The sequence below is a fragment of the Macaca nemestrina genome, chromosome 13, assembly GCF_043159975.1.
Source record: "Macaca nemestrina isolate mMacNem1 chromosome 13, mMacNem.hap1, whole genome shotgun sequence".
Lineage (NCBI taxonomy): Eukaryota > Metazoa > Chordata > Mammalia > Primates > Cercopithecidae > Macaca > Macaca nemestrina.
In genome coordinates, this window is record NC_092137.1 from 70,057,878 (window position 1) to 70,084,343 (window position 26,466).

General features: G+C 43.8%; 1 protein-coding gene and 1 long non-coding RNA gene across 3 annotated transcripts in view; one reads left to right on the top strand and one right to left on the bottom strand.

Moving 5' to 3' along the window:
• Positions 1 to 26,466, top strand: part of LOC105465207 (annexin A4) — an 81,086-nt gene that overhangs the window by 39,784 nt on the left and 14,836 nt on the right. For both annotated transcript variants that reach the window (XM_011713484.2, XM_011713485.3), the window contains exons 3-7: positions 2,288 to 2,375; positions 18,789 to 18,883; positions 21,335 to 21,448; positions 22,831 to 22,921; positions 25,474 to 25,553. In XM_011713484.2, the coding sequence (XP_011711786.1) occupies positions 2,288 to 2,375; positions 18,789 to 18,883; positions 21,335 to 21,448; positions 22,831 to 22,921; positions 25,474 to 25,553 (468 nt within the window). The remainder of the gene's footprint in view (positions 1 to 2,287; positions 2,376 to 18,788; positions 18,884 to 21,334; positions 21,449 to 22,830; positions 22,922 to 25,473; positions 25,554 to 26,466) is intronic.
• LOC105465206 (uncharacterized) lies at positions 402 to 6,752 on the bottom strand. The gene is made up of 3 exons (XR_977368.3): positions 5,369 to 6,752; positions 4,079 to 4,680; positions 402 to 1,297 (listed from the first exon to the last, which is right to left on the bottom strand). It is a non-coding gene; the product is annotated as an uncharacterized lncRNA (long non-coding RNA).

Here is a 26,466-nt window from a genome sequence, read left to right on the forward strand (position 1 = left end):
CTCCTTCCCACTAAGCTTCTTAGACCAAGCGCCAGCTACTCCCTCCTTCCTCAGCCTCTGGACAGTGCTCGATCCTGGATTTCCTATGAGCTCAAGGACCACCCCTTCTCAGCCATCCTTTCTGGGCTCTCCCATCTTGGACCTGTACTGTTGGAGAGACCCAGGCTTATCCTAAGTTCCTGTCCCTATTTTCACTTTCTTTCCAGGTCATCTCATCAAGTGCCACCCAAATGCTGATGCGTCCTAACTTTATTATGCTGGATGTGACCTCTAGACTTATACTGTGTAACCAATTGTCTTTTTGACAATTCCACTGGGATATTTAATGGACATCCCAAACTTAACATTTCCAACATAGAACCTCTAAATCCCACCCCACACTGCCACCCTAAATCTAGTAGTCTTCCTCCGGTTTTCCCCATCTGGGTAAATGATACCCAGCTGCTCAGGGGAAAAGATTTAGAGTTATACTTGATTCTTTTCTTTCCTCACCTCCCACGTCAGTCCATCAGCAAGTTCTGTCGCCTTTGCTCCAAAACATGTGCTGAGCTGTCTGTTCTCCTGTTTATTTCCATCTTAACTATTTCACCCTAGTCTAGCTCATATCCCACCCCCAGATCTTGGCCCAGACTCTCAAATGGTCTCTGCGTCTCCCTACAGCAGCCCAGGGGATCTTTTAAATCATTAAGTCAGATCCTGTGTCCCCATCTCCTTGCTCAAAACCTGTCAGTGGCTTTCACTGCACTTAGAATAAAATACAAACTCCTTACCTGGCTTGAAGGGCTGCCTTGCTCTGGTCCCAGCCCACCTCTCTGATTGCCTTCTTTTTTATTTTTAGTTCATTTATTTAAATATTTTTATTATGGAAAACTTTAAACATATATGAAAGTAAACAGAATACTATAAGGAACCCCTTTGTGTACCTGTCAATAATTATTAACTCATCGTCACTCTTGTTTTTTGTCTTTTTTTGAGACAGGGTCTCACTCTGTCGCCCAGATTGGATCACAGTGGTGTGCTCTCGGCTCACTGCAGTCTCCACCTCCTGGGCTCAAGAGATCCTCCCACCTCAGCATCCTGAGTAGCTGGGACTACAGGCCTGTGCCACCATGCATAGCCAATTTTTTGGTATGTTTTTGTAGAGATGAGGTTTCACCATGTTGCCCAGTCTGGTCTCAAACTCCTGGGCTCAAGAGATCCGCCCGCCTCAGCCTCCCAGAGTGCTGGGATTGCTGGGGTGAGTCACCATGTCCGGCCTGTTTCTTCTTTATCTCCACTTCCTCCCCTTTCTCTCCACCTGTGTGATTTGGAAGCAAACCAAGACATCTTATCATTTCATCTGTAAACTATTTCAGTAGATTAAACCTCTTTTCAAAATGAAAAATCACCATAATGCCGTTCTTATACCTAAAAATGTTAAAACCAAGTCCTTAGTGTCATCAAATGTCAAGTCAATGTTCAAATTTTCATTGTCTCATAAATGTCTTTTGTTTTTTACTGTTTAATTTAGGATCCAAATTATGGTACTACAGGTTCACATTATGATCATTGATGTTCCTTTTCAATGTCTTTTAAACTGTATTTCCCTTCCATCTCTCTCTTTAAATTCTCCTTGCCATTTGTTTGTCAAAGAAACTAGGTCGTTTGTTAAGTGCTGTGTCTCAGAGTCTGGATTTTGCTGACTGCAACGCTTTGGTGTGGTTTAACATTCTCCTGTCTCCTGTTTACTGTAAATTTGTTTTTGGCTCTAGAGGCTTGATTGGATTCAGGTTTGATATTTTTCCCTTTTGGGGGGACCAGGATTCCATGGTGATGTAGTTCATCTTCCCCTCCCCTCCTTGCCCACCAACTTGAGCCACACTGGCCTCTATCCTGCTCTCCCTACAAACTAGTTCTGGCCTCAGGGTCTTTGCAGGAGCTGTTTCCTCTGCCCATAACCCTTGCCTCCGTCTTTGCATGGGCAGCTGCTTCATCTCATTCAGCTCTTAACCTCAATGTCACTCCTCAGAATGGGCCTGTAGGACCTCTCTATCTGCTTCACAGCACTGCTCACCCCCAGGCAGTTCATAGAATTGAGAATTGTTGGCTTGTTCACTGTCTGCCTCCCATGAGCTAGAGCATCAGTCCCCGGGAGCAAGAGCTCCATTTTTCACGGTCACTTCTGTATCCCTAGAACTCAGAATACTGTCTAGGCTATGGTTAGTGCTTAGCAAATGTTTGCCGAATGAGATGACTCCATGTTGGTAAGAGGCTGCCTCTCAGTAACATCACTGTCTTTTGTGCTCAGGCAACCAAAGGAGGTACTGTCAAAGCTGCTTCAGGATTCAACGCCGTGGAAGATGCCCAGACCCTGAGGAAGGCCATGAAAGGGCTCGGTAAGTGTCCTGCTAGAAGTGAATCCTCCTGCGTGCATTGCATATCACAGGGTCACACAGGAGGGTGCCATTTCTGCTGGCCATCACGTGGGTCTTCCTTTAATAAAACACAAGGGAGGCTGGGTGTGGTGGCTCACGCATGTAATCTCAGCACTTTGGGAGGCTGAGGTGGGCAAATCACTTGAGGCCAAAAGTTTGAGACAAACCTGGCCAACATAGCAAGATCCCATCTATACTAAAAATAAAAAATTTAGCCAAGCATGATGGCACACACCTGTAATCCCAGCTACTTGGGAGGCTGAGGCAGGAGAATCACTTGAACCCAGGAGGCAAGGTTGCAGCGAGCTGAGATCTCACCATGGCACTCCAGCCTGGGAGATAGAGTGAGACTCCATCTCAAAAAAGAAAGAAAGAAAGAGGGAAAGAAGGGAAGAAGGAAAGAAAGAAGGAAGAGAAGGAGGGAGGGAGGGAAAGAAAACACATGGGACAAGTTGAGAAAAGTTGGGACAAATTGGATGGGGAGGGGCATTAGTTCTTCACTTTAATAAAGAATGATACATTTAATATACTCATTATGGATTTCCCCTGTTGTTTAAACCTGCTTTGAATTACAACATCGGCCGGGAGCGGTGGCTCAAGCCTATAATCCCAGCACTTTGGGAGGCCGAGGTGGGCGGATCACAAGGTCAGGAGATCGAGACCATCCTGGCTAACACAGTAAAACCCCATCTCTACTAAAAATACAAAAAATTAGCTGGGCGCGGTGGCGGGCGCCCGTGATCCCAGTTACTCGGGAGGCTGAGGCAGGAGAATGGCGTGAACCTGGGAGGCAGAGCTTGCAGTGAGCCGAGATCGTGCCACTGCACTCCAGCCTGGGCAATAGAGCGAGACTCTGTCTCAAAAAAAAAAAAAAAAAAGAATTACAACATCATGAATCTGCATATTAAATTTTAGAAATGCATTTGTTTTCCAATTAGTGCTGGTATGTATATGGTGCCATAGATTTACAAAGCACTTTGACAAACATTATCTCATTGGATACATGCAACAACCTGTGATTTAGCGAAAGCAGCTATTCCTATTGTCATTTTAGCCCCATTTTACACATGTGAAACTGAGACCCAGAGAGGCCAAGTAACTCTCACCAAGTCACATAGTGAGTGAAACTGAGCCATGGCTCACACTAGGCAGATCCCATCTCAAGCTCCGGGTCATCAGCGCTAAGTCTACATTCTTGCCTTGAGTCCCTCTGCTTGTTGCTGTGGTGATAGACACAGCTGTGACAGCACTGACATGCAATGTGTGGAATTTAATGTGAGAAGGCTGGTGAAGCAGCCTTGTTGTCTGGGGTAAATACCAAGGTTTTTGATGTCATGGCCAAGGAGATTGAGGTTGCAGACACACACACACACACAGAGAGTGAGTTTGGAGCAGGAGTTTAATAGGCAAAAGAAAAGAATAGCTCTCCATCACGGAGAGGGTTCCCGAGCAGGTTGCCAAGTGGTAGTAAAATTGTCAGCATTTTTAAAAACGGGCTACTGAGGAGGGGGCTCCTGAGGAGGGAATGTCTTAGCCTCCTAGGGCCCAATGGTTAGTTGGGGCCAGGTGTGCTACGTCTATAGCGCAGAGTTTTTTATCAGCTCTTATCCCATTCTCTGACCACATAGATGGACTCTTAGTCTGTGTTTCTTTGTCTTGCTTACCTGGGAGGGAGAGTTTCTGTGTCTGCTCTCACACATCTTCTTGCAGCTGCAGACATCCCCCCAGTCTGTTTTTAGCTCCTCTATCTTAGTGCGCCTAAAGGGAAAGGAATATGCTTATTAAGACCCACTGTTTTACTGGGGCCCATTGTGTAAGTGTGAAGTTTGGTGATTACCCAGGAGACTTCCCCCTGTCTTTCTGTGCTCAAGCCATCTTCTCTGTGTTTTACAGCCTCAACTTTCAGGCTGCCTGTTGCTAGAAGAGAAGCACTTTTTTTGAACTGCATGAGATTAGAAAGGGAGCTATTTTTCAGCTGCTTTTTGTTAAAAGGAAAGTTTTCTGCCAGCGACTCAGTTTTTTAGGTAGACTGTCTACCTAAATAATTTCTGACTCCTATAACGTATTTCCCCCCTCAGAAATAGAATCCCTAACTGCCGCTAGGGGAAAGTGGGTGACATTTCTTCTGGCTCCTTCCTGCTGGAGAGTGGTGTTGTGTGGGGAACAGCAGCTGGGGCTTCCTCCTGGGGCTGATTTAAGGGTCCTTCGTAGGAGGGCAGTTTCATTTTCGGCTCCATTTGCGGCACCATCTGAAGCTTGATGGTTTCTAGACGAGAAGAGATAAACTTTACAAGGAGGTTTAGAATATAGGTTCCAAATATGAGTATTAAGACGACTGTTATTAGTGGGGGCACGATAGGCCGTAACCATGACAACAGAGTTTATTTGATACCCATGAGCCATTCAGATGGGTTGTGCTGTTGTAAGTGGGTATATGGGGCTTGGCTTTATTTAGCTTCCTTGGTCTTCCTTTCCCAAAAAGAGGGAAACCTTGGGGTTATAGTTTACCTGGCAGGATTTGTAGGATAATTGCCCAGAACTAGAACATGTTTCCAGATTTTTCTGTCACCCATGCCTTTCTGTTTTCTCTGAGCTGCAGCCAGAGATTGCTGGTTGGTTGACAGGAATAAGCAGGGATAGTTTAAAATATCGGCAAGGACTTAAAAACAACTAATGAGACTAGAAGTTAATAACAGAGGTATGATAAGTTTTAAAACATAATTTCTCTTTCTCTTGTCCTCATTTTTGTTAAAAACAATCTATGATAGGACTGGGCTGTTTGTAAAACAGACTTCAGTCCTATACTCGGCCTAATTATTTGCATAAAGTACAGCAAGAATAATCATCCTTATATAGGCCTTTTAGATTGGCTTTGATGGAACCTTGTTCCATGAGGAATTTTAGATAGGACTTTTTAAAGCCAAGCCCAGCCATGGGTTTGTACTTTTAAATACCTGTGAGTTGGATAAATTCTTTTCCTTCTTGAGGTTCCAGAAGCATGGGGTTCCTAGGCCTGTTAGAAAGTGACATTCTTTACTCACCGCAGGTCAGGAACCCGGTGTGGAGACTGTGTAGACAGGTATGAGGCCAGTTTTCCCCAGGGCTTTTTATTGGCTCAGCAAGTTAAGCTTGATCCCTTAAAGGGAAACAGACCCTTCCAATCAAAGCCTTGGTAAAACAACCAGTTTTTCCGATTGTGTTTTGTTGCAAGAGAAAATGGATTCTTGTTGCACTGATTCAAACAACTATATTGTTGTAATTTAAGAATATTTATAACTAGTTTCTAAATTCTAGAGGAATTAGTCAGAGAGAAATAAACATGCTCCAAACTTTGCCTATAGTAGTACACTTTGCTTAGTTATCAAAGGCTGTAGCTAAAGACAAGTTTTTTTGACTCTAAAAAATAAAATAAGGATTAGCCATGTTCTAAGCATAAATGAGGAATATTGCTTTAGTTTTCTATTAGTTTAGTTCATTCCATTAACTTTTGTTTTGTTTGATAGTGATAAACATTTTAGCCTTTTATGAGTCCTGTACATTTTTTGGTCATGACAAACCTGCATTGGAGAGAACTTATTGAAGTCCCACGGCTTGATTATAAACCATCTTTTGAAGAGAATTAAAACAAAACAACAATTGTCTGTAAATGACAAAATGTCCAGTTTGGATAGTCAGAAATACAATTAACAAAGAAATTTGGTTATTTTTGTGGTTTTCAAAAACCCAACATAACAAGCTTAATTGTAATAGCACACATTCAGACACTAGAACCACAGACATCCCATACAGTTTTGGAACACATGTTAATATTATCCCCTAAAATATAACCTGAAGAGTATTAGACATCATTTTGGTAATTTTATGTTCCTCAACATGTTAAATAATTCTGTTTACCTCTCTTCTAGATGCTTCGGGGGTCCTCTGCAGCACCCAAAAGCCAGGGGTTAGGAAAGACAACCTTGAGACTAAAGTTTGACTTTGGGAAGCCTGTTAAGTATATTTAAAATTTAAAACACTTGATATTATGAAATAGACTTTTAGATTACCATAAGTTTTTTGTTTTTGCCAAAATGATGAGCCAGAAATTTGAAAAAGCAAAAACCATTCATTCTTTTCTATTCCATGAAACTCCTGTGTTAAGAGAGAAAGTTAAATTTTACCTTTGCATTAGTTTACTATTAATGTTAACCTTAATTTTAAATGAAACATTATAGACAATCCTATTTAATTTTAACCAGTTTGACCATGAAGTGAGATTTTCACATACCTGTTATAGCCCTTGACAAGTTTTTCTAAAGAGTAGATTAGCATTTTAGGAAAACCTTGCTGTGCTTTTATTTCAGTGATTAATTTACAGAAAAAAACCATATAATGCCCTTTTGATTTAGTTAATATGTTCACACACAGAGTTTTCTTTGCAAGATTAATTTTTACAACTTTTTTTACAATTTGCTTAAACCTTCTACTTTAAGACAATTCTTTATTTTTAAGCAAAATATACATTTCCATGCCTCCTTATAATCTTTAAATAAAAACATCTTTTACTGTTTTTACACACTTTGCATGCAATTGCATGTTCAGTAGTTTCAATCACATGTTATAATGGTAACTTATAGTAATTTTTAACTTTAAAACCTGTTAGGTTGTTTTAATTATGTGCTAGATGCAGATAAAGTTGGACTCCTTTCAGCATAGTTAGGGGCATGGTTACTTCCATATGTTCCCAGGTCCTACCAATTGTGAAGCAGGCAAGTTGACAGTTTTTAAAGGCTAAAGAAGCAGTTTACGACCAGGCACAGTGGCTCGTGCCTGTAATCCCAGCACTGTGGGAGGCTGAAACAGGTGGATCACCTGAGGTCAAGAGATAGAGACCATCCTGGCCAACATGGTAAAACCCTGTCTCTACTAAAAATACAAAAATTAGCTGGGTGTGGTGGCACGTGCCTGTAATCCCAGCTACTCAGGAGGCTGAGGCAGGAGAATCGCTTGAACCAGGGAGTCAAAGGTTTCAGTGAGCCAAGATTTGCGTCACTGCACTCCAGTCATGGTGACAGAGCAAGACTGCGTCTCAAAAAAAAAAAAAAAAAAGAAAAAGAAAAAAAGCAGTTTACAACAACCTTGAAATATTTAGCAAACCTAGTATTTGAGCTGCATAATTTAGACCACACTTTTATACCTTGAAGGCATTTGTATTTTACCAATAATTCCTAAGACTCTTTTTATTTTTAAAGATTGAAGTCACATGAACTGAAAGGTACCGCAGCTTTTATTTTTCCCTTAAAAATATTTGACTTACGCACTTATTTTTCTTAGGCCAATTAATTAGAGTTCCTTTTTTAAATAGACATTACATAAGTAGCACACATGTAACCACACAGACAAAAGGAAGAAGATCCAGTAGTTATAAGATTTTGCACGTGCCAATGTTCCGGTTGGATTATTGGCCTCCGAGTGAGGTTCTTTAAGAACAGAACTAGGAATACAGTTTCCAGGGCCTAATAAGCAAGCATAGCCAGAAGACAAAGACAGATTTTGAGAGGTATTTATTCACCTTTAATTCTAGAGGCTCCATGAGGAAAACAGATTTTTTCCTAAAATGGGATTTGTGGCGCCTTTTCTGTTTCCCCAAGGAGTCCCAGGCCACCAGAAGTCATTCTAGATAGACCAAGAGTGGCAAGACACAGTTAAAAAAAAAAAAAAATTCAGTCGACTGAGAAAAAAATGTTTTCCAGGAAAAGAAGATTTATGAAGAGAAAAATATAAAGGCCTTTTAAGTATAACCATAGCTTGGATATCCACTTTTAATTGAGCTGAATGTTCTTTAAGAAAATCCTTTTTCATTAATTAAAACTTTACAGAGAATGCAAACAGTGATTCTTATTATTTGTTTTACCCAGTTTGCTCCACTTACCTGTTCACAATCATGTTTAGGTTCTCCAGTTTTCTTTGGGAGAAAGTGGCTGGGCTCAGGCAAGGGTAGGTTTTCAGCTGGACTGCAGATCCCTTTAGCAGAAAAGCTTGGTATTTGAGGAGGCAATTGTTTATTAGCCAGTGACTTTCCTTAGAGGACAACAGTCCTGTTACATTGTGTGGCGTTAAACAGTTATTTCCTATGGTTAACCCAGTGGCCTCTGGCACCAGCAAAGCCTCTACTGTAACTGCTTGGAGGCAGACTGACCATCCTTTGGCCACCAAGTTTTAAGTTCCTTGCTTAAGTAACTCACTGGCTGTCGAGCTGGACCTCAAGCCTTAGTTAAAACTTCCAGGGCCATTTCCTTCCTTTTTGTTGTGTAGAGACTGAATGCTTTCCCCATGGAAAGACTGCGGGCTGTTATGTTATGTTATGTTTGTTATGTTATGTTATGTTATGTTATGTTATGTTATGTTATGTTATGTTATTTTTGAGACGGAGTCTCGCTCTGTCCCCCAGGCTGGAGTGCAGTGGCGCGATCTCGGCTCACTGCAAGCTCCGCCTCCCGGGTTTACGCCATTCTCCTGCCTCAGCCTCCCGAGTAGCTGGGACTACAGGCACCCGCCACCTCGCCCGGCTAATTTTATTGTCTTTTTAGTAGAGACGAGGTTTCACCGTGTTAGCCAGGAAGGCTTGGTTTCGCTGGTTAAAGGCTTTTTGAGCCTTAGGTTCCCAAAAAAGAGAGGGGTGAGTTTTAACTGTTTGAGTTTCTTTTATGAGGCAGTATAAAGGATGAGCCATTTCCCTGTACCCACGTACTCCCGGTTTACAAAATCCATTTAATGCCCAAGAATTTTCCTAACTATCAAAGGAAATGGGCCTAATCCTTTCCTCACCTGGTGCTCTGGTCCCTTCTGATAAGACTAGAACTAGGTACTTTACTGAAGTCTGACAGAGCTGAGCTTTAGATTTTGAGACTCTATACTCCCTTTCAGCTAAGAAATGGAGGCAAGTCTTAGCGTCTTCCCGAGCCTTCCTTGATTGGGGCACAGAGGAAAGTGTCATCGACACACTGCAAGACCCTGAGCTGAGGACAGGAGAACTTAGAAGGGTCCTTTGACAGTGCTTGTCCAAATGAATGAGGGCTGTTTTGAAATCTCTGAGGCAGCACCATCCATGTTAACTGCGTAGTCTGGCCAGAGGGATCCTTACAGGCAGACAGGTATTGAGAGTCAGGATGTAACAGTATGCAGAAAAAGGCATCCTTTAAATCTAGGACTATAAACCATTTAGTTCCTTCAGGTATTTGAGTCAGCAAGGTGTGGGCATTAGGGACTACTGGCTGAATTGGGACTATGGCCCATTAACGAGGCGGAGGTCCTGAACTAGTCTCCATTCCCCCTTGGGTTTTTGCGCTCCTAGTATAGGGGTGTTGCAAGGACTGTTACAGGGTCTGAGGAGGCCCTGCATTTTTAGGTTATTAATAATAGCTTCTAGCCCTTTTCTGGCCTCTGGCTTTAGAGGACATTGTCTCTGGTTAGGGAAAGAAGTGGGATTTTTAAGGTGGATCTGAACTGGCCTAGCAGTTTTAGCTTGACCTATTCTTCCTCGAGTTGCCCACACTTCTGGATTAATATTGGCTTTCACTAAGGGAAGACAAAGAGTTTGTCCTGGGGCCATGAAGACTCTGGGCCCATGTGGGCTAAAGTGTCTCTACCTAATAAAGGAGTGGAACTTTCAGGCATAATTAAGAAGGCAAGTGTAAATAATAAGTCCCCCCAACTACAGCTAAGGGATTGAGAGAAATATTGGGTTAGAGTCTTTCCTGAGACACCCACCATGGTTGTGCTATGGGAAGAGGGGAGGCCTGGATTGTACAAGAGAACAGAGAGACTGGCTCCAGTATCCAGGAGGAAGCCCACCCTCCTCTCTTCAATTTCCAGAATCACCTGGGGCTCCTGAGCAGTGATGGCAGTCTGAGCCACTGGAGCCAGGGGTTTGAGCCCTGGGACCTGTCAGTCCTGCCGGACCATCTGTGAGACCAGTTCTGGACTTAGTGACCTCCATCTTCAGGGGCAGTTTAATATCTAGTGGTCTCCACCACAGGCTGGACAGGGTCAAGGTGGCTTTTTCTTGTTGCCTGGGCAATTCTTCTCAAAGTGCCTTGGCTTGCCACACCAGTAGCAATTAGTGGCTGCTTCCTGAGGATCCTGGACTCTGCAAGCCTGCAAAGCAGCCACTCGAGCCTTAGTCACTTTTTCTTTTTCTCCTGGGCCTCCTCCCAGTCCCTATGGTAAAAGACTGAGGTGGCCACCTTCAGGAGATCTTCCAAGGTACTATCTGGTCCTATAACATGTTTCTGTGGCTTCCTTCTAATGTCAGGAGCTGCCTGCTTTTCAGCTGCAGTGAGGGTTTGGCTTAGAAGCAGCATAACAGCCCTCTATGTGAAGTCAAACACCTGAGTTAGATTTTGGAAGGTCTCTATCTACCTATTACAGTCATCAGAAGATCGGCCCAAGTCTTCCTTTATTTGTCTACGGTCCTGTAATGAGAAGGGAACATGTACCCTAGAGGTGCCCCTTCCATCTGGCATTTCTTGTAGGGGTAGGAGTGAAGCCGGGGCAGTGGGGAGCTTTGGAGATGGTGGAGCTGGAGGAGCTGATGGTGCAGTTGGAGGGGGCCCCAGATTAGGAAAACTAGGACTGGGGCACTTAGAAGCTGCCCCCAGTGGCTCCTCCAAAACTTGCTCTTCTGACTTAGGGGAATTACTCTCCACAGACCTGCCTGATATGATTGCTAAGAGAGCTGAGTCAATTGTGCAGTGCTTGCTAAGGTCTGGGTTGTCTCGCAGGGCCAAGAAAGCCTGTGCATAGGGCACCTTGGACCATTTGCTCTCCTGTCTACAGAAAAGATCTAATTGTTGGATAAGATTAAAATCAAGGCTCCCTTCAGCTGTCTATGTCTGTTCATTCCAGAGACAGTAAGAAGGCCACGCCCTTGTGCAAAAGAAAATGAGCTGCTTTTTCTTCAAAGTTTTAGGGTCAAAGGAGTCCCAGTGCTTCAGAATGCACTCCAGAGGAGCGCCGGCTGAAGATGGCTTGTTACCCATCTGAAAAAGAGACAAGAGTAGAGGTGTTCCTCGGTCTTCTGGTTCTTTTCAATGTGACTCAGGGAGGAGGGGACACAGTAGGAGCGTCCTCCCGGCTGTTCTCCCTCCTTGGTCCCCAGGTCCCAGCACCATAATTGCAGCCCCATGGTTGCAGGTGTGACCCCCAAGCATAATACCAGAGGCCCTAATCAATGGGCTAGTCATGTTTACCCGTATGACCTTAGTCATCTGCCTAATAATTGGGTAATTACCCTCTGACCTCCTAGACCTGTGTGACCCACGTGGCTTCTTGATAAATGAGTCTCAGGAGAGATTATATAACTCTTGCATTTGAGCAAGGCCCATTAATGGAGGGAGTATACTGGATTGAGCTTTATACTCTGCTATTATGGACCGGACTAGAGAATTTACTCTTAGGTGGTGTTTCCAATAAACTTCCAGACATAAAATCCCCTTTCTATTTCGATGCCATTCTAGTTGTAGGCAGAATGGGTGTCTCCAGAGAACATAAGGGTCAAATGGTGGCCTTCCTGCTAACAGAGAGAGTACTGAGACTAAAATTTGGTTTTGGAGGACATATTCCTCCTCACTGCTGAAAGCAGAGCTCTCCCACTTGCAGAGGGGGCGTAAGGTTTGATATCTGTTAGAGGGATGTAAAAGGGAGAAGAACTGAAAAGCCAGAGACTTTTAGCAAAGGGCAGACAAGATTCCTCATGGAGAGGATTCCCATTTTACTAGGTGTGCTAGTGGAATACCAGGCAGTAACTTTGCCTCCATATGCTCTTTAAACAAAGGACGGAGAGAGAAGTCTGACCTGTGGCAAGCTGTCCCCACAGCACACCTCCTAACAGGAGAAAGTTAATTCGCCTCATAGAGGGGCTATCCAGTTTGACTGGACAGTGCTGGCTCCTCACATGGGAAAAGAAACAGTCTAAGTAGACAGAGGGGCATTTACTGGGGGGAAAGTAACCTTCCACCCAACCCCAGGAAGTGTTATCATTAGGAGTTAAATAGCCTTTGAGATCTGGATCATGGAATCCCCCTATCTGTAAAAAGTCACAAAAACAGCAATCCCTTGAACTGTATTCCTGGTTACTAAGGTGGTTGCTAAGCCTGTCTAATTGAATTATTTCCTGGGCTGTAAAAATTCCTGCAGCATTTCATACAGAGAGGGGATGGGAGACATGGTGACTGCAGAAAGGAAAGGAGGAAAATAAGATTTGCAACAGGAAAACTTGGGGATCCTGTGGCTGACACCCAGTCAGGCAGTCAGAGGCTGGGGTCAGTCCAGGAGCCTTTTGAATAACACCAGGGTGTGGTCCTGGCCAGAAATTCTCAGTTGCTCCAGGACCTATTCCAGCCCCAAGCGACAGCCAGGCTTTCCGTGAAAAGAAACTAGTTTGGACAGAGCCAACATTCCCAGCACCCTGAGGTCACTAGGGGATTGACTATGCCCTCCCTGGCAAGCCTCACATCTGAGTCTTCAAGACTGGTGGCCAGCCCTTGTGGCTCCTTAATCAGCTGTCAGATGCCTGGTGTTTTTGATAGTTATTTGAGAGAATTAAAATGGAGGACAAGAAAACTTGGAAGTGAAAATAGAGTCCGCTCCTTTACTCACCATTCTGATTAAGTCACCTTCAAATCCTGGACGAGCCCTCAAAATGAAGCAGCCTTGTTGTCTGGGGTAAATACTGAGGTTCTTGGTCTCATGGCCAAGGAGATTGAGGTCGAGGACATGCACACACACATAGAGTGAGTTTGGAGCAGGAGTTTAATAGGCAAAAGAACAGAACAGAACAATCACAGAGAGGGGTCTAGAGCAGGTTGCTAAGCAGTAGTAAAAATGTCAGGGTTTTTATAAATGGTCTAGGGAGGAGGGGCCTCATGAGGAGGGGATATCTTATCCTCTTAGGGCCTGACAGTTTAGTTGGGACCAAGTGTGCTGTCTGTATAGAGCAGAATTTTTTTATCAGCTCTTATCCCATTCCCTGACCACATAGGCTGACTCTTAGTCTGTGTTTCTTTGTCTTGCTTATCTGGGAGGGAGAGTTTCTGTGTCTGTTCCCATACATCTTCTTGCAGCTGCAGGCATCCCCCCAGTCTGCTTTTAGTTTCTCTATCTTAGTGCACCTAAAGGGAAAGGAATGTGCTTATTAAGACCCACTGTTTTACTGGGGCCCACTGTATAAGTGTGAAGTTTGGCGATTACCCAGGAGACTTCCACCCCTCCTTCTGTGCTTAAGCTGTCTTATCTGTGTTTTACAGCCTGAACTTTCAGGTTGCTTGTTGTTAGAAGTGATTTTTTTTAACTGTGTGTGATTAGAAAGGGAGCTATTTTTGAGCTGCTTTTTGTTAAAAGGAAAGTTTTCTGCTGGGGACTCACTTTACCCTAAATATCTACCTAAATAATTTATTTTTGCCTCCTTTAACACTGGTAGTGTCTTCCAACATGCTACCCTCCAGTTAGCTCCTTGGGGGCCACCACCTTCATGCTGGGTAGGTACAGTGATTCTATGTGCACTACAAGCTACCTGGCCTAGCCTCTGCCCCCAAGACCTTGTCTCAGTGGACTTTTGGCCAGAGAAGTATCCCCTGGTTCTTAGCTGCTATTTAGAATCTCCTTGATATTAGGGTAAAAACACTTGACCGTGAGACCATCTTTCTATTCAAAAAGAGTTCATTTTACTCAGCCTCAAGGTTGCTAACAGTAACAACAACAGTAGCAATAATAGCAAATGTTTATTAAGCTCTACTATGTGTCAGACATAGAGATAGATGCTTTCCATGGGTTATCTGTTTTAATCCTGACAGCAGCTTGTTTTACTGTTGAGAAGGTAAAGTAGACTGACTGAAGTTGGCTAACTTGACCATGGTCCCAGAACTACTAAGTGGTATATTCAGGATTCTAGGTAATTCCTAGAACGTTTTCCTTTCATCTTTGCATGATCAGCTGCCTCATGTCTGATTCCCGAGCTGGAGTTTAAGCCACTGTTCTATGCTGCTGCCCATCTCTGAAGAGAACATTGTCCTGAATCTATGTATCTTCTTCTTTTCCCTTTTTCATAAAAAGAGAAAAGTACAGGACCCACCTTTTTTTTTCAGTTTATCCTAATTCTTTGGTGTATTACAAGGACACCATAATTCAGAATGTAGCCTAGGTCACATTCAGAATTATCAACATAAAGGGTGAGGAGACATTTGGCACAACCATCCTTTTTCAGTGCCTGTTATGTGTGGGCCAGTGCAAGGCAGACTGTTGGAGGAGACAAGGATTATAATCCCTAGTTCTTGTGTTCAAATAGTCTATGAATGCTAGCATAGCTAAGGCATGCACAGAAATAACTGTGATTAATTCATAATATAACAGTAACAGGAGGGGCACAAATAAGATCCCACTGGGGTTCAGAGAGAAGAGATCACGTTTCACTTGGGGGTAATAGGCAAAGCTTCTTGGAGGATGTAGAAGTTAAAATGGACCTTGGGAGATGATTGAATTTCCGTAAACAGAGTTAAGAGACAAGGTGTTTCAGATGAGTGGAATGGCATGTCCTGAGGTCTAGGGGAGTCATGGTAAATACACAGAAAAGTGTCTTGCAGCAGTGAAGTGGCCTCGTCTGGGGTGACACCCAAGGTTTGTTGTCTCATGACCACAGATATCAAGAATGTGGACACACACAGAGTGAGGTTAAGAGTGGAAGTTTAATAGGGAAAAGAAAGAGACTAGCTGTCTGCTACAGAAAGGGATTCCAGAAAAATGGGTTGCCAATTCACAGTGAAATGCAGAGGGGTTTATAGATGATCTGTGGCAGAGGCCGGGGATGGGGAGGGCTGATGTCTGATCTACACAGGGCACCAAAAACCAGTTAGAAACAGGTGGGCTATCTGCATAGGGCACGAATCTCTGGCAGCCGGTACCCCAGTCTTTTATTATGCAGGTGGATTTTCAGCCTGAGCTGTACTTTCTTACATTTCTTTCTTACTGTACACATGCTAACAAAAAAGGGAAGATGAAGTTTCCATGGTGGACATGCCTGGCCCCCAGGTAGTCCTTTTCTATTGGCACAGTGGCCAGCATTCCCTTGTGCAAGCTTTCAGTTTCCTTATCTACGTTTGTAGCTTGATCTTTCAGGCTTCTCTTTGTTAGAAAAAAAAAAAAAAAGATTTTGGGGGCTGCTTTTTGTTAGAAGGGAAGTTCTCCCAAGGACTCTTTTGCCCTCACTCTCTGTTTTTTGTTTGTTTGTTTGTTTGTTTGTTTCTGCTTTTGAGATGGAACCTTGCTCTGCCACCCAGGCTGTGGAATGCCCTGGCATGATCTCGGCTCACTGCGACCTCCACTTCGCGGGTTCAAGTGATTCTCATGCCTCTGCCTCCCAAGTAGCTGGAATTACAGGCCCCCAACACCATACCCGGCTAACTTTTATATTTTAAATAAGAGACAGGGTTTTACCATGTTGGCCAGGCTGGTCTTGAACTCCTGACCTCAAGTGATCCACCCACCTCAGCCTCCCAGAGTGCTGGGATTACAGGCGTGAGCCCCCACACCCAGCCTGCCCTCACTATCTGCCTAAACAATTTCTTTCTATCTCCTGTATCAGCAGGAGGTACTTGCAAAGCAGGAGCTTTCTGAGAAAGCAGGTACCAGAAGGAGGTTCTAGGGGTGCTACTGAGAAAGCCACCGATAAGAATCACAGACAGGGGGGGATGTCTCACAGGCACTGGCTGGGAAACAACATATGCCAGAATCATGATGCTAAATGGAGGGGGTTAAGGAGACATATAAACCAATAGACTGGTAATGAAGGAGGTCGGGAACATGGAGTGCAGCACAGTTGGGTAAAGCACAATATTTCAAGAGCTGAGTCCGTGAATTTGGCTGCCTAGTGTCCTTTTATGTGGCTGTTTACAATAGTGAATGGGATATTGTAGAGAGTCTCAAATGTCAGGCTGCTGTGCCTAAAGTAAATCCAGTAGATGATGGGGAGCCATTGTGTATTTCTGAGCAGGGGAGGGACATTGTGAGTTTTTCTTTTTACACAAATGAATCTGGCAAGACTCTGGGAAGACCAATCAGGAGTTAAGAATACTCGTTAGCAGACATCTGCACTTGTGTAAGAAGAAACCCTGAAATCTTGAATTGGAGTGGTTATGGTAGGAAATAAAAAGAGGGAAAGAATGCAAACGAGGCTGTAAAGCAACATTTTTCATGACAGTGGACTTGAATGTAGAGGAAAGGAGAGGGTGAAAAAATAAAGCTATTGGCCAGGTGCAGTGGCTCACATCTGTAATCCCAGCACTTTGGGAGGCCTAGGTGGGCAGATCACGAGGTCAAGAGATCGAGATCATCCTGGCCAACAAGGTGAAACCCCATCTCTACTAAAAACACAAAATTTAGCTAGGCGTGGTAGCACTAGGGAGGCTGAGGCAGGAGAATCGCTTGAACCCAGGAGGCGGAGGTTGCAGTGAACTGAGATGGTGCCACTGTACTCCAGCATGGCCACAGAGCAAGACTCCATCTCAAAAAAAAAAAAAAAAATCAAGTCTATTTTGAGAATTTCAGCTTGACTTGACTGGGGAGAAGAGTGATCCCTTTCAAAGAAACAGGGAGACAACAAAAGGTAATGAACCCTCTCTGCCCCCTCCACATCCCCTCCTAGCTGAGAGTGCCAAGGGAGAAACATTGTTGTATGGATTGTCCTCTCCTTTTTAAAAATAGGAACACGGCTGGACATAGTGGCTCATGCCTGTAATCTCAGCACTTTGGGAGGTTGAGGCAGGTGGATCACCTGAGGTCAGGAATTCAAGACCAGCCTGGCCAACATGGTGAAACCCCATCTCTACTAAAAAATACAAAAAAAAAATTAGCCAGGCGTGGTGGTGGGCACCTGTAATCCCAGCTACTAGGGCGGCTGAGGCAGGAGAATTGCTTGAACCTGGGAGGCGGAGGTAGTGAGCCAAGATTGTGCCACTGCACTCCAGCCTGGGTGACAGAGCGAAACTCCATCTCAAAAAAAAAAAAAAAAAAAAAGGAACAGAAAGTAGGTCCCCAAGGTATGTAAACTTAAAGTTCTATAGCTTCCTCCCCACAACTCACATCTTATCTCTAATCTTGCCAAGGATAACTAAGGTGAGGCTGTATTTTTTCACTTCTCCCTGAAATATTTTCAGTAGAATCACTTCTGAAACCTATCCCAACCCCCCATACTGCATAAACAACGAGGAAACAGAAGATTCACCAAACATTTATGAACATCCAGCTGTTATAAAGATAAGGGACCAATTCGAAAAATCAGAATAAAGTCTCTTTGTAAAAGCTGCTGCAAGAAACAGGCAAGCAAAACTTAGAACATTTTTAATTTGTAATTTTTGCTTAAAGTTTTAGTAAGATATTGTATCATGGTAATTTGTCAGCAGTTCTAAAAGGGAACCGTTTGTGTTCAGGAAAGATAGCTTAGAAGTGAAAAACAGAGTTCTAGATTTTAAAACACAGTGAACGTAGTTACAGCCAATTTAAACTCTGCAAAATGCCAAATTGGTGAATTAAAAGACAAGTTTGAATTGTTTCAAAACTCAGAGGAGATGATAAAGAGATAAAAACAAAGAAAAGGCAAGAATATGGAAGAGAGAGATAGGAAATTCAAAAGACATGAAAAGAATTCGAGAGGAGATGACTGGGCACGATGTCTCACACCTGTAACCCCAGCACTTTGGGAGGCCGAGGCGGGCAGATCATTTGAGGTCAGGAGTTCAAGACCAGCCTGGTCAACATAGTGAAACCCTGTCTCTACTAAAAATACAAAAATTAGCTGGGGGTGGTGGCACAGCTCTGTAATCCCAGCTACTCAGGAGGCTGAGGCAGGAGAATCACTTGAAGCCAGGAGGTGGAGGTTGCAGTGAGCTGAGATCACGCCATTGCACCCAGCCTGGGCGACAGAGCAAGACATCCTCTCAAAAAAAAAAAAAAAAAAAAAGACAATTCTAGAGGAGAGGAAGAGTAATTACTCCAGCCAACATTTATTAAATGTTTAGTAAGTGCTACGCATTTAATTATATTGTTTAACACTTGCAGCAGCCGATCGAAGGAAATCACTGTCATCATTCACATTTGCAGATAAGGAAACTAACTAATGTTTAGAAAGTTAACCATTTTGTTCAGTAGTAAACAGCCAATTAAAGGAGAGGCTAAGTCCCAAACCTAGCATCTGTTTCCCAAAAAGTAGAAAACTCTCTGAATAAGGGCCTCTTTTCTTAGAAAGTCCTCTGCGTGTGTTTGGGTAACTCCAGTGTCCACAGAGGAACCCGCTTTCTCATTCCTCTCTCCAATCACACTCACCTGCTGTCTCTGTTCTGTCCCCAGGCACTGATGAAGACGCCATTATTAGCGTCCTTGCCTACCGCAACACCGCCCAGCGCCAGGAGATCAGGACGGCCTACAAGAGCACCATCGGCAGGGTAGGCCACAGTCTTTCCTGCTCTGTCTGGCTGACTTGGCAGCAACAGGAAGCAGGGCCTCTTCCTGATCTAGGATCCTGAAGTGACCCTGTGTTTTAAAAGATCGATCCTTTGTCTTGTTTAAAGATGTTCTCGAGGCCAGGTGTGGTGGTTCACACCTGTAATCCCAGCACTTTGGGAGGCCAAGGCAGGCTGATCACTTGAGGGCCAGGAGTTTGAGACCAACCTGGACAATATGGTGAAACCCCATCTCTACTTAAAAATACAAAAATTAGCTGGTCATGGTGCCAGGCACCTGTAATCCTAGCTACTTTGTAGGCTGAGGCAGGAGAATTGCTTGAACCCAGGAGGTGGAGGTTGCAGTGAGCCAAGATCATGTCACTGTACTCTAGCCTGGGCAACAGAGCAAGACTCCATCTGAAGAAAAAAAAAAAAAAAGTAGGCCGGGCGCGGTGGCTCAAGCCTGTAATCCCAGCACTTTGGGAGGCCGAGACGGGCGGATCACGAGGTCAGGAGATCGACACCATCCTGGCTAACACAATGAAACCCCGTCTCCACTAAAAATACAAAAAAATTAGCCGGGCGTGGCAGCAGCGCCTGTAGTCCCAGCTACTCGGGAGGCTGAGGCAGGAGAATGGCGGGAACCCGGGAGGCGGAGCTTGCAGTGAGCCGAGATCGCGCCACTGCACTCCAGCCTGGGCGACAGAGCGAGACTCCGCCTCAAAAAAAAACAAAAACAAAAACAAAAAAAAAAAAAAGAAGAAGAACGATTAAGATCCTTCTCAGTCAATTGATCTTAAACAGGTTCTTAAACTCTCTGACCCGTTCTAGGAGGAAATGTGAATAAACATCTTTAGAATTCGGTCCATTTTCCAAATAATTATATTTGGAAATTATATCTTAGGAATTGAGCCTTATGAAATAATCATGAATGATCACAAAGATACAACTAAATGCCTTATGTATATAACAATAGAAAAATAGAAACAGATGACTAGTTAAAGAAATTAGACCAGGCGTGGTGGCTCATACCTGTAATCCTAGCACTTTGGGAGGCCAAGGTGAGTGGATCACCTGAGGTCAGGAGTTTGAGACCAGCCTGACCAACATGGTGGAACCCCATCTCTACTAAAAATACAAAAAAATTAGCTGGGTGTGGTGGCGGCTGCCTGTAATCCCAGCTACTTGGGAGGCTGAGGCAGGAGAATTGCTTGAACCTGGGAGGCGGAGGCTGCAGTGAGTCGAGATTGTGCCACTGCATTCCAGCCTGGGCAACAGAGTGAGACTCCATCTAAAAAAAAAAAAAAAATAGAGAATAGCGATTCAGCTCCTTCTTAGTCAGTTGATCTTAAACAGGTTCTTAAACTCTCTGACCTGTTCTAGGAGGAAATGTGAATAAACATGTTTAGAATTCGGTCCATTTTCCAAATAATTATATTTGGAAATTATATCTTAGGAATTGAGCCTTATGAAATAATCATGAATGATCACAAAGATACAACTAAATGCCTTATGTATATAACAGTAGAAAAATAGAAACAGATGACTAGTTAAAGAAATTAGGCCAGGTGTGGTAGCTCACACCTGTAATCCTAGCACTTTGGGAGGCCAAGGCAAGTAAGGTCGAGATTGTGCCACTGCACTCCAGCCTGGGCAACAGAACGAGACTCCGTCTCAAAAAAAAAAAAAAGAAAAATTATATTGCACCTATCTATAGAAATCTCCACAGCTGCTAAAAAGATTATCAGTGAATACTGACTTGGAAATATATTCAAGACATATTGTTAAGTAGGCAAGTACATTTACATCAGTGTCTACAAGCATATTAACCTCAAGGCTCCTTTACCTCTTAAATTTTTTAGGACTTTTGGTTTTGTGGGTTCTATCTTTTGATATTTGCCCTATTAGAAACTAAAACTGAGGGCATTTAAAAATAGATATTTGTTAACTTAGTAAAAACAATAAGTGTATTGTATGTTACTATAAATAACATTTTAATGAAAAAATAGCTATATGTCCCAAAACAAAAAAATTTAGTGAGAAGACTGGCATTGTTTTACATTTTGCAGATCTCTTTAATGTCTGGCTTAATGGAAGACAGATGGCTTCTCACATCTGTTTCTACTTCAATTTGTTATGATATGTTGTTTGGGTTGAGGTACATGAAGAAAATCTGGTCTTGTACAGATATGTACTTGAAAATGGGGAGAGTATTTGAACAGTTGTTGATGCACAGACAATGTCAAATAGCCTTAGGAAAACCCCACTGTATGCTTGTGGAAGAATGACAGTGAAAAGGCAAATAACATCTGAGTGTTATTCCGAGGATAGGTTTGACTTGCAGGCTCCTTGAAAGGGTCTTGGAGACCCCAGATATCCCTAGACCACACTGGAGAGTGGCTGGTCTCATTTGCTGTCGCAGTTAAGTGGAGCTACTTTCTTGCATTGCAGGACTTGATAGACGACCTGAAGTCAGAACTGAGTGGCAATTTCGAGCAGGTGATTGTGGGGATGATGACGCCCACGGTGCTGTATGACGTGCAAGAGCTGCGAAGGGCCATGAAGGTCTGTGCTCTTCCTCTTGTGCTCTTGGTGCTGCTGATGCAAACGCTGATGTGCTTTCTTAAGAGACTGTCACCCAATAACAAAGACATGGAAGCAACCTAAATGCCCATCAATAGTAGACTGCATAAAGAAAATGTGGTACATGTACACTGTGGAATAGCTGTAAAAAGGAACAAGATCATGTCCTTTGGAGGAACATGGATGGAGCTGGTGGTCATTATCCTTAGCAAACTAAGGCAGGAACAGAAAATCAAATACCGTATGTTTTCACTCACAAGTGGGAGCTAAATGAGGAAAACACATGGACACATAGAGGGGAACAACACACACTGGGGCCTGTTGGAGGATGGAGGGTGGGAGGAGGGAGAGGATCAGGAAAAATAACTAATGGATACTAGGCTTAATACCTGGGTAATGAAATAATCTGTACAACAACCCCCATGATACAAGTTTATCTATATAACAAAACTGCACATGTACCCCTGAACTTAAAGTAAAAGTTAAATTTTTTTTAAAAAAAAGAAACTATGACCAAGGCCTTCTGAGAATGGCAGGTGTAAAGTATAGGAGATTTTCCTTCATTTATGACAACTTGAAAACAACATTACATTATACCAATGATCATTTAAAAATTCTTTTCCAAAAAGGGCATCACTTGCTCCTTCCTGTGGCTCAATGGGGAGTGATTATAATTGTGGCTTTTAGTACAGCTCTAGAGACTTCGTGGTCATGTTAACTACTTTTGAGATATGTAACTTTATGACTGACACCTTGGGGCCTCCAGGTCTACTATAGGCTTAGAACTGGCGAAAGAGTTCTTGGCTTCCCTAGATGACCTACCCACTGTGCCCTAGCCTGGGTCTGCTGAATTTTAATGACCAAGTATGTAATGCAAATACAAATGGTCCCCAACTTAGGATGGTTCTACTTAAAAATTTTCAGTATATTGTACTCCTCATCATAAGTCGAGGAGTACAGTTATCCTCCTCAACCAGGTCAATAAATACTCAGACTTGTGGAAGGTTCTGGGCCAGGCTCCGGGAAAGCAAAGAGGTGACAAAGTCTTTGCCAGAAAATTCTGCCCTTCAGAGGGAGAGAGTAGAAGAGGTCAAGGAAAAATTAAGTTCCCAGAGGGCAGAAACTGTACCTATCCTGGAGTAACCAACACATAGTAAACAACCTAGAAATGTTTGTTATTACTCATAATTATTATGGCAAACACTTTGGGTTTCAGGCAGGACAATAAAAGTGAACAAATCCTGTTGCTAGAACACAGTGGATTGTCTTTATTCTCTGCAGATTCATGGCTGTATTCCTTCTGTGTCTGGGCCTCAGCTTTGTAAACTGGCTCATATAGCCCTGTCCTCTGGTTTCTTGTTTAGGGAGCTGGCACTGATGAGGGCTGCCTAATTGAGATCCTGGCCTCCCGGACCCCTGAGGAGATCCGGCGCATAAGCCAAACCTACCAGCAGCGTACGTGACATCCGCAGTGGCCCTGGCTGAGGTTTCGCTGTGATGAGAGAATGAGGGTAGCAGCGGGTGATTGTCTGCTGATTAGACTTTTCATAGAATACTGAGCATGAGGAATCCTTGGTGCCAAGCTCTGCTTTGAGAGAGATCCCTGTTTAGGCAAATGGTGGTCTGTTGGCTTCTTAAGATTTCTCAGGTGAAGATGACACACTATTTTGCCTACCCAGTGCAGTATTTTATTACCCTAAAAGTTGGAAAGTTGTTCCTTATTATCAGACAAAGAATCTAAGGTACTTGTTCAAAAGTGGTGGCACCAGCAGATCTTAGCATTCCAAGGAATGATCTGGAGGGGCTGTCTGGCCCATATTCTTCCCTTCAGACTGGACTGTATGTCCTCCAGCCAAATCAGAATGACAGCCATTCACTCCCCCTTAGAGCCCTCCAGAGGGTGATACATACGAAGTGCCTTTAAAAAATGCCTGACTTTTTGCCCTGAGACTATAACTAAACATGAACGAAGGTTTAGATCTCACAGTGTTTATTCAGTATTGTCTACATTAGCTAAAAATGTCCAACAGTAGCAGAGTGTCTAAACAAAATATGATACACTTACACAATGAACTGTTATGTAGTCATTAAAACTTGTATCAAAGAGTATTTTTTTTCTTTTATTTAACCTTTTTTTTGAGACAGGGTCTCACTCTGTTGCCCAGGCTGGAGTGCAGTGGCCCCATCATAGCTCACTGCAGCCTCGACCTCCCGGGCTTCAGCAATCCACCCACTGCAGCCTTCTGAGTAGCTGGGACCACAGGCGTGCGCCACCACACCCAGCTAATTTTTGTATTTTTTGTAAAGATGGGGTTTCGCCATGGTGCCCAGGCTGGTCTCAAACTCCTGGGTCCAAGCAATCTGCCCACCTCGACCTCCCAAAGTGCTGGGATTACAGGTGTGAGCCACTGCACCTGGCCAACAATATTATTAAAATATTTATTAAATGGTGTAGTACGTATAAGTGAAAAAGACAAGCCATAAAATAGTATGCTATGATCCCATTTTTAAAAAATTAACACAGTTAATAACATTTTTTAAATAAATGAAGATAATGTGTGTATATGGGGGAAAATGAGGAAGGATATTTACAGAAATGTTATCAATGATTATTATTTCTGGGTGACTAGATTGCAGTGGAGTTCCTCGCCTTGTCCCTTCCTTTTTCTTATTTGTTTTTTCCTAAGTCTTCTGTGGTCAGCATGTGTTACCTTTATAGAAAGAAAAACAACCACAATAAGAGCTTTGTGGGAAGTGTTCAGAGCAGGAGATTCTAAACCTTAGGAGTCTGGATTTAGCAACCCAGTCCCCACATCTGCCCAATGAGGGTTTTCTTCCCTGAGGGCTATGAAGGGCTGGAGCTTCTCTTTTTGTTTTTGCTTTTTAAAAATTAATAAAGAAGTGATTTTTAATTTCTTGCTGAAGCTCCCCCACCCTTTTTTGTGACACAGGGTCTCACTCTGCGGCCCAGGCTGGAGTGCAGTGACATGATCATGGCTCACTGCAGCCTTGACCTCCCCAGGTTGAGGTGATCCTCCCACCTCAGCCTCCCCTGTAGCTGGGACTACAAGCATGTGCCAACATACCCAGCTAATTTTTGTATTTTTTGTAGAGATGGGGGTTCACCATGTTGCCTAGGCTGGTCTCGAACTCCTGGACTCAAGCAATCTGCCCTCCTCAGCTCCCAAAGTGTTAGGATTATAGGCATGAGCCACTGCACTTGGCCATGGAGCTTCTTGTGGATAACCTGTCAGAACCTCCCAAGTGAGAGACGTGGCAGAAAGGCATATGCTAGGATTTGCCCTTGATGGTGCTCCGACCCCAGCCCCACCCCAAAGCTGGGTTCAGAAGCTCCTATGTGGTTGCCTTCCATCCGTGAAGCAGCAGGTTCTCTCTGCATCACTGAGAACCACATTCAGATCAGACCCCTGGGTGGCAGGAAGCACAGAGGGAGGATTTCAGCTCCAGCTTTTTCAACCCCACATTTTAAGAATTGGGAATATCTCGGCTGGGTACAGTGGCTTACGCCTGTAATCCCAGAACTTTGGGAGGCCAAGGCAGGTGGATCACCTGAGGTCAGGAGTTCAAGACCAGCCTGGCCAAAATGACAGAACCCCATCTCTACTAAAAATACAAAAATTAGCCGGGCATGGTGGGGCGCACCTGTAATCCCAGCTACTCGGGTGGCTGAGACAGGAGAATTGCTTGAATCCAGGAGGCAGAGGTTGCAGTGAGCTGAGATGGTGCCACTGCACTTCAGACTCTTAACCTGGGTAATAGAATGAGTTTCCATCTCGAAAGAAACAAAACAAAAATAGGAATATCTTGTGACAGGATAAGCTTATCTTGACCATTTTACCAGAGTTTAGTTTTTGAAAAACTGTGTGTGGGGTGATAAGCTGCTTCCATAAGCAGGCTGGTCTCGAGGGTACAGAGTGCTCTGGAGTGTGGCAGGACATTGGGCAAGACTCTTTATTCTGATGTAGCTAATTTCACTCTCTTGCTAGAATATGGACGGAGCCTTGAAGATGACATTCGCTCTGACACATCGTTCATGTTCCAGCGAGTGCTGGTGTCTCTGTCAGCTGTGAGTGACTGCTTCTGATGGGGGGTGGGTTTTGTTGAAATGTCCACTCTATCCCCTTTGCCAGCCTTTCTCATCCTTTCAGTCCCTGACATGTGGATATTCCCCAGGTGCTGTTTTTGGACCCCTCTGTTCCTTTATCTTATTTCTCCTTCAGAGACTCTAGCTAATCCTTCATGCCCATTTGTTCTACTTTAATTTGATATTTACAAGTACCTAATGCCTGCCAGGTCCCCCTGTCACTCAGTGCATAGAGAGTTATGAAGATGATTCAGAGGCAGTTCTGGGCCTTAACAGTATATATTGTCATAAGGGAATACATCAGGTACACAAGTTGCTAGAAGGCATGAAAAGATTACATGCCAAAGGAGAGGCGCATAGGAAAAAGAAGATTCAAGGAGAAATTTTGGTTGTGGAAACAAAGAAAAGCCTTCATGACAGAGATGCTGGTTCAGAGAGGACTTGGAGGATTACTAGAATTTCAAGAGGCAGAGACGTGGGTGGGTGTATTCCAGACAGGGAGAACAGCAAGAACAAGGCAGGGAACAGGGGGTTCAGGGAACAACTGACTGAACAGTTGGGCTTGTGATTCTGGAAACAGGGTGGGAGGATAAACGGGAATTCTATGTTGGGAGGAGTTTACACTTACTGATTTGGGAGCAGTAGATGACGTGATGATGACAACGATGATGGAAGTGATGTGACTGGAGCTGCACTTTCAGAAGAGTAATGTAATAGTGACATGTAGGATGAACAGTGGCAGGAACTGGAGGCTGGACAACCAGGTACGAAGCTACCTGGAATATTCCAGCTGGAAAATAAAGCAGGACTGAGCTAGGTGGGGCAGGGGTGCCTGAAAAGGGAAGCTGGAGACTCGAGACATTTCACATCACTTCCCAACTGCATCTTTATCCCC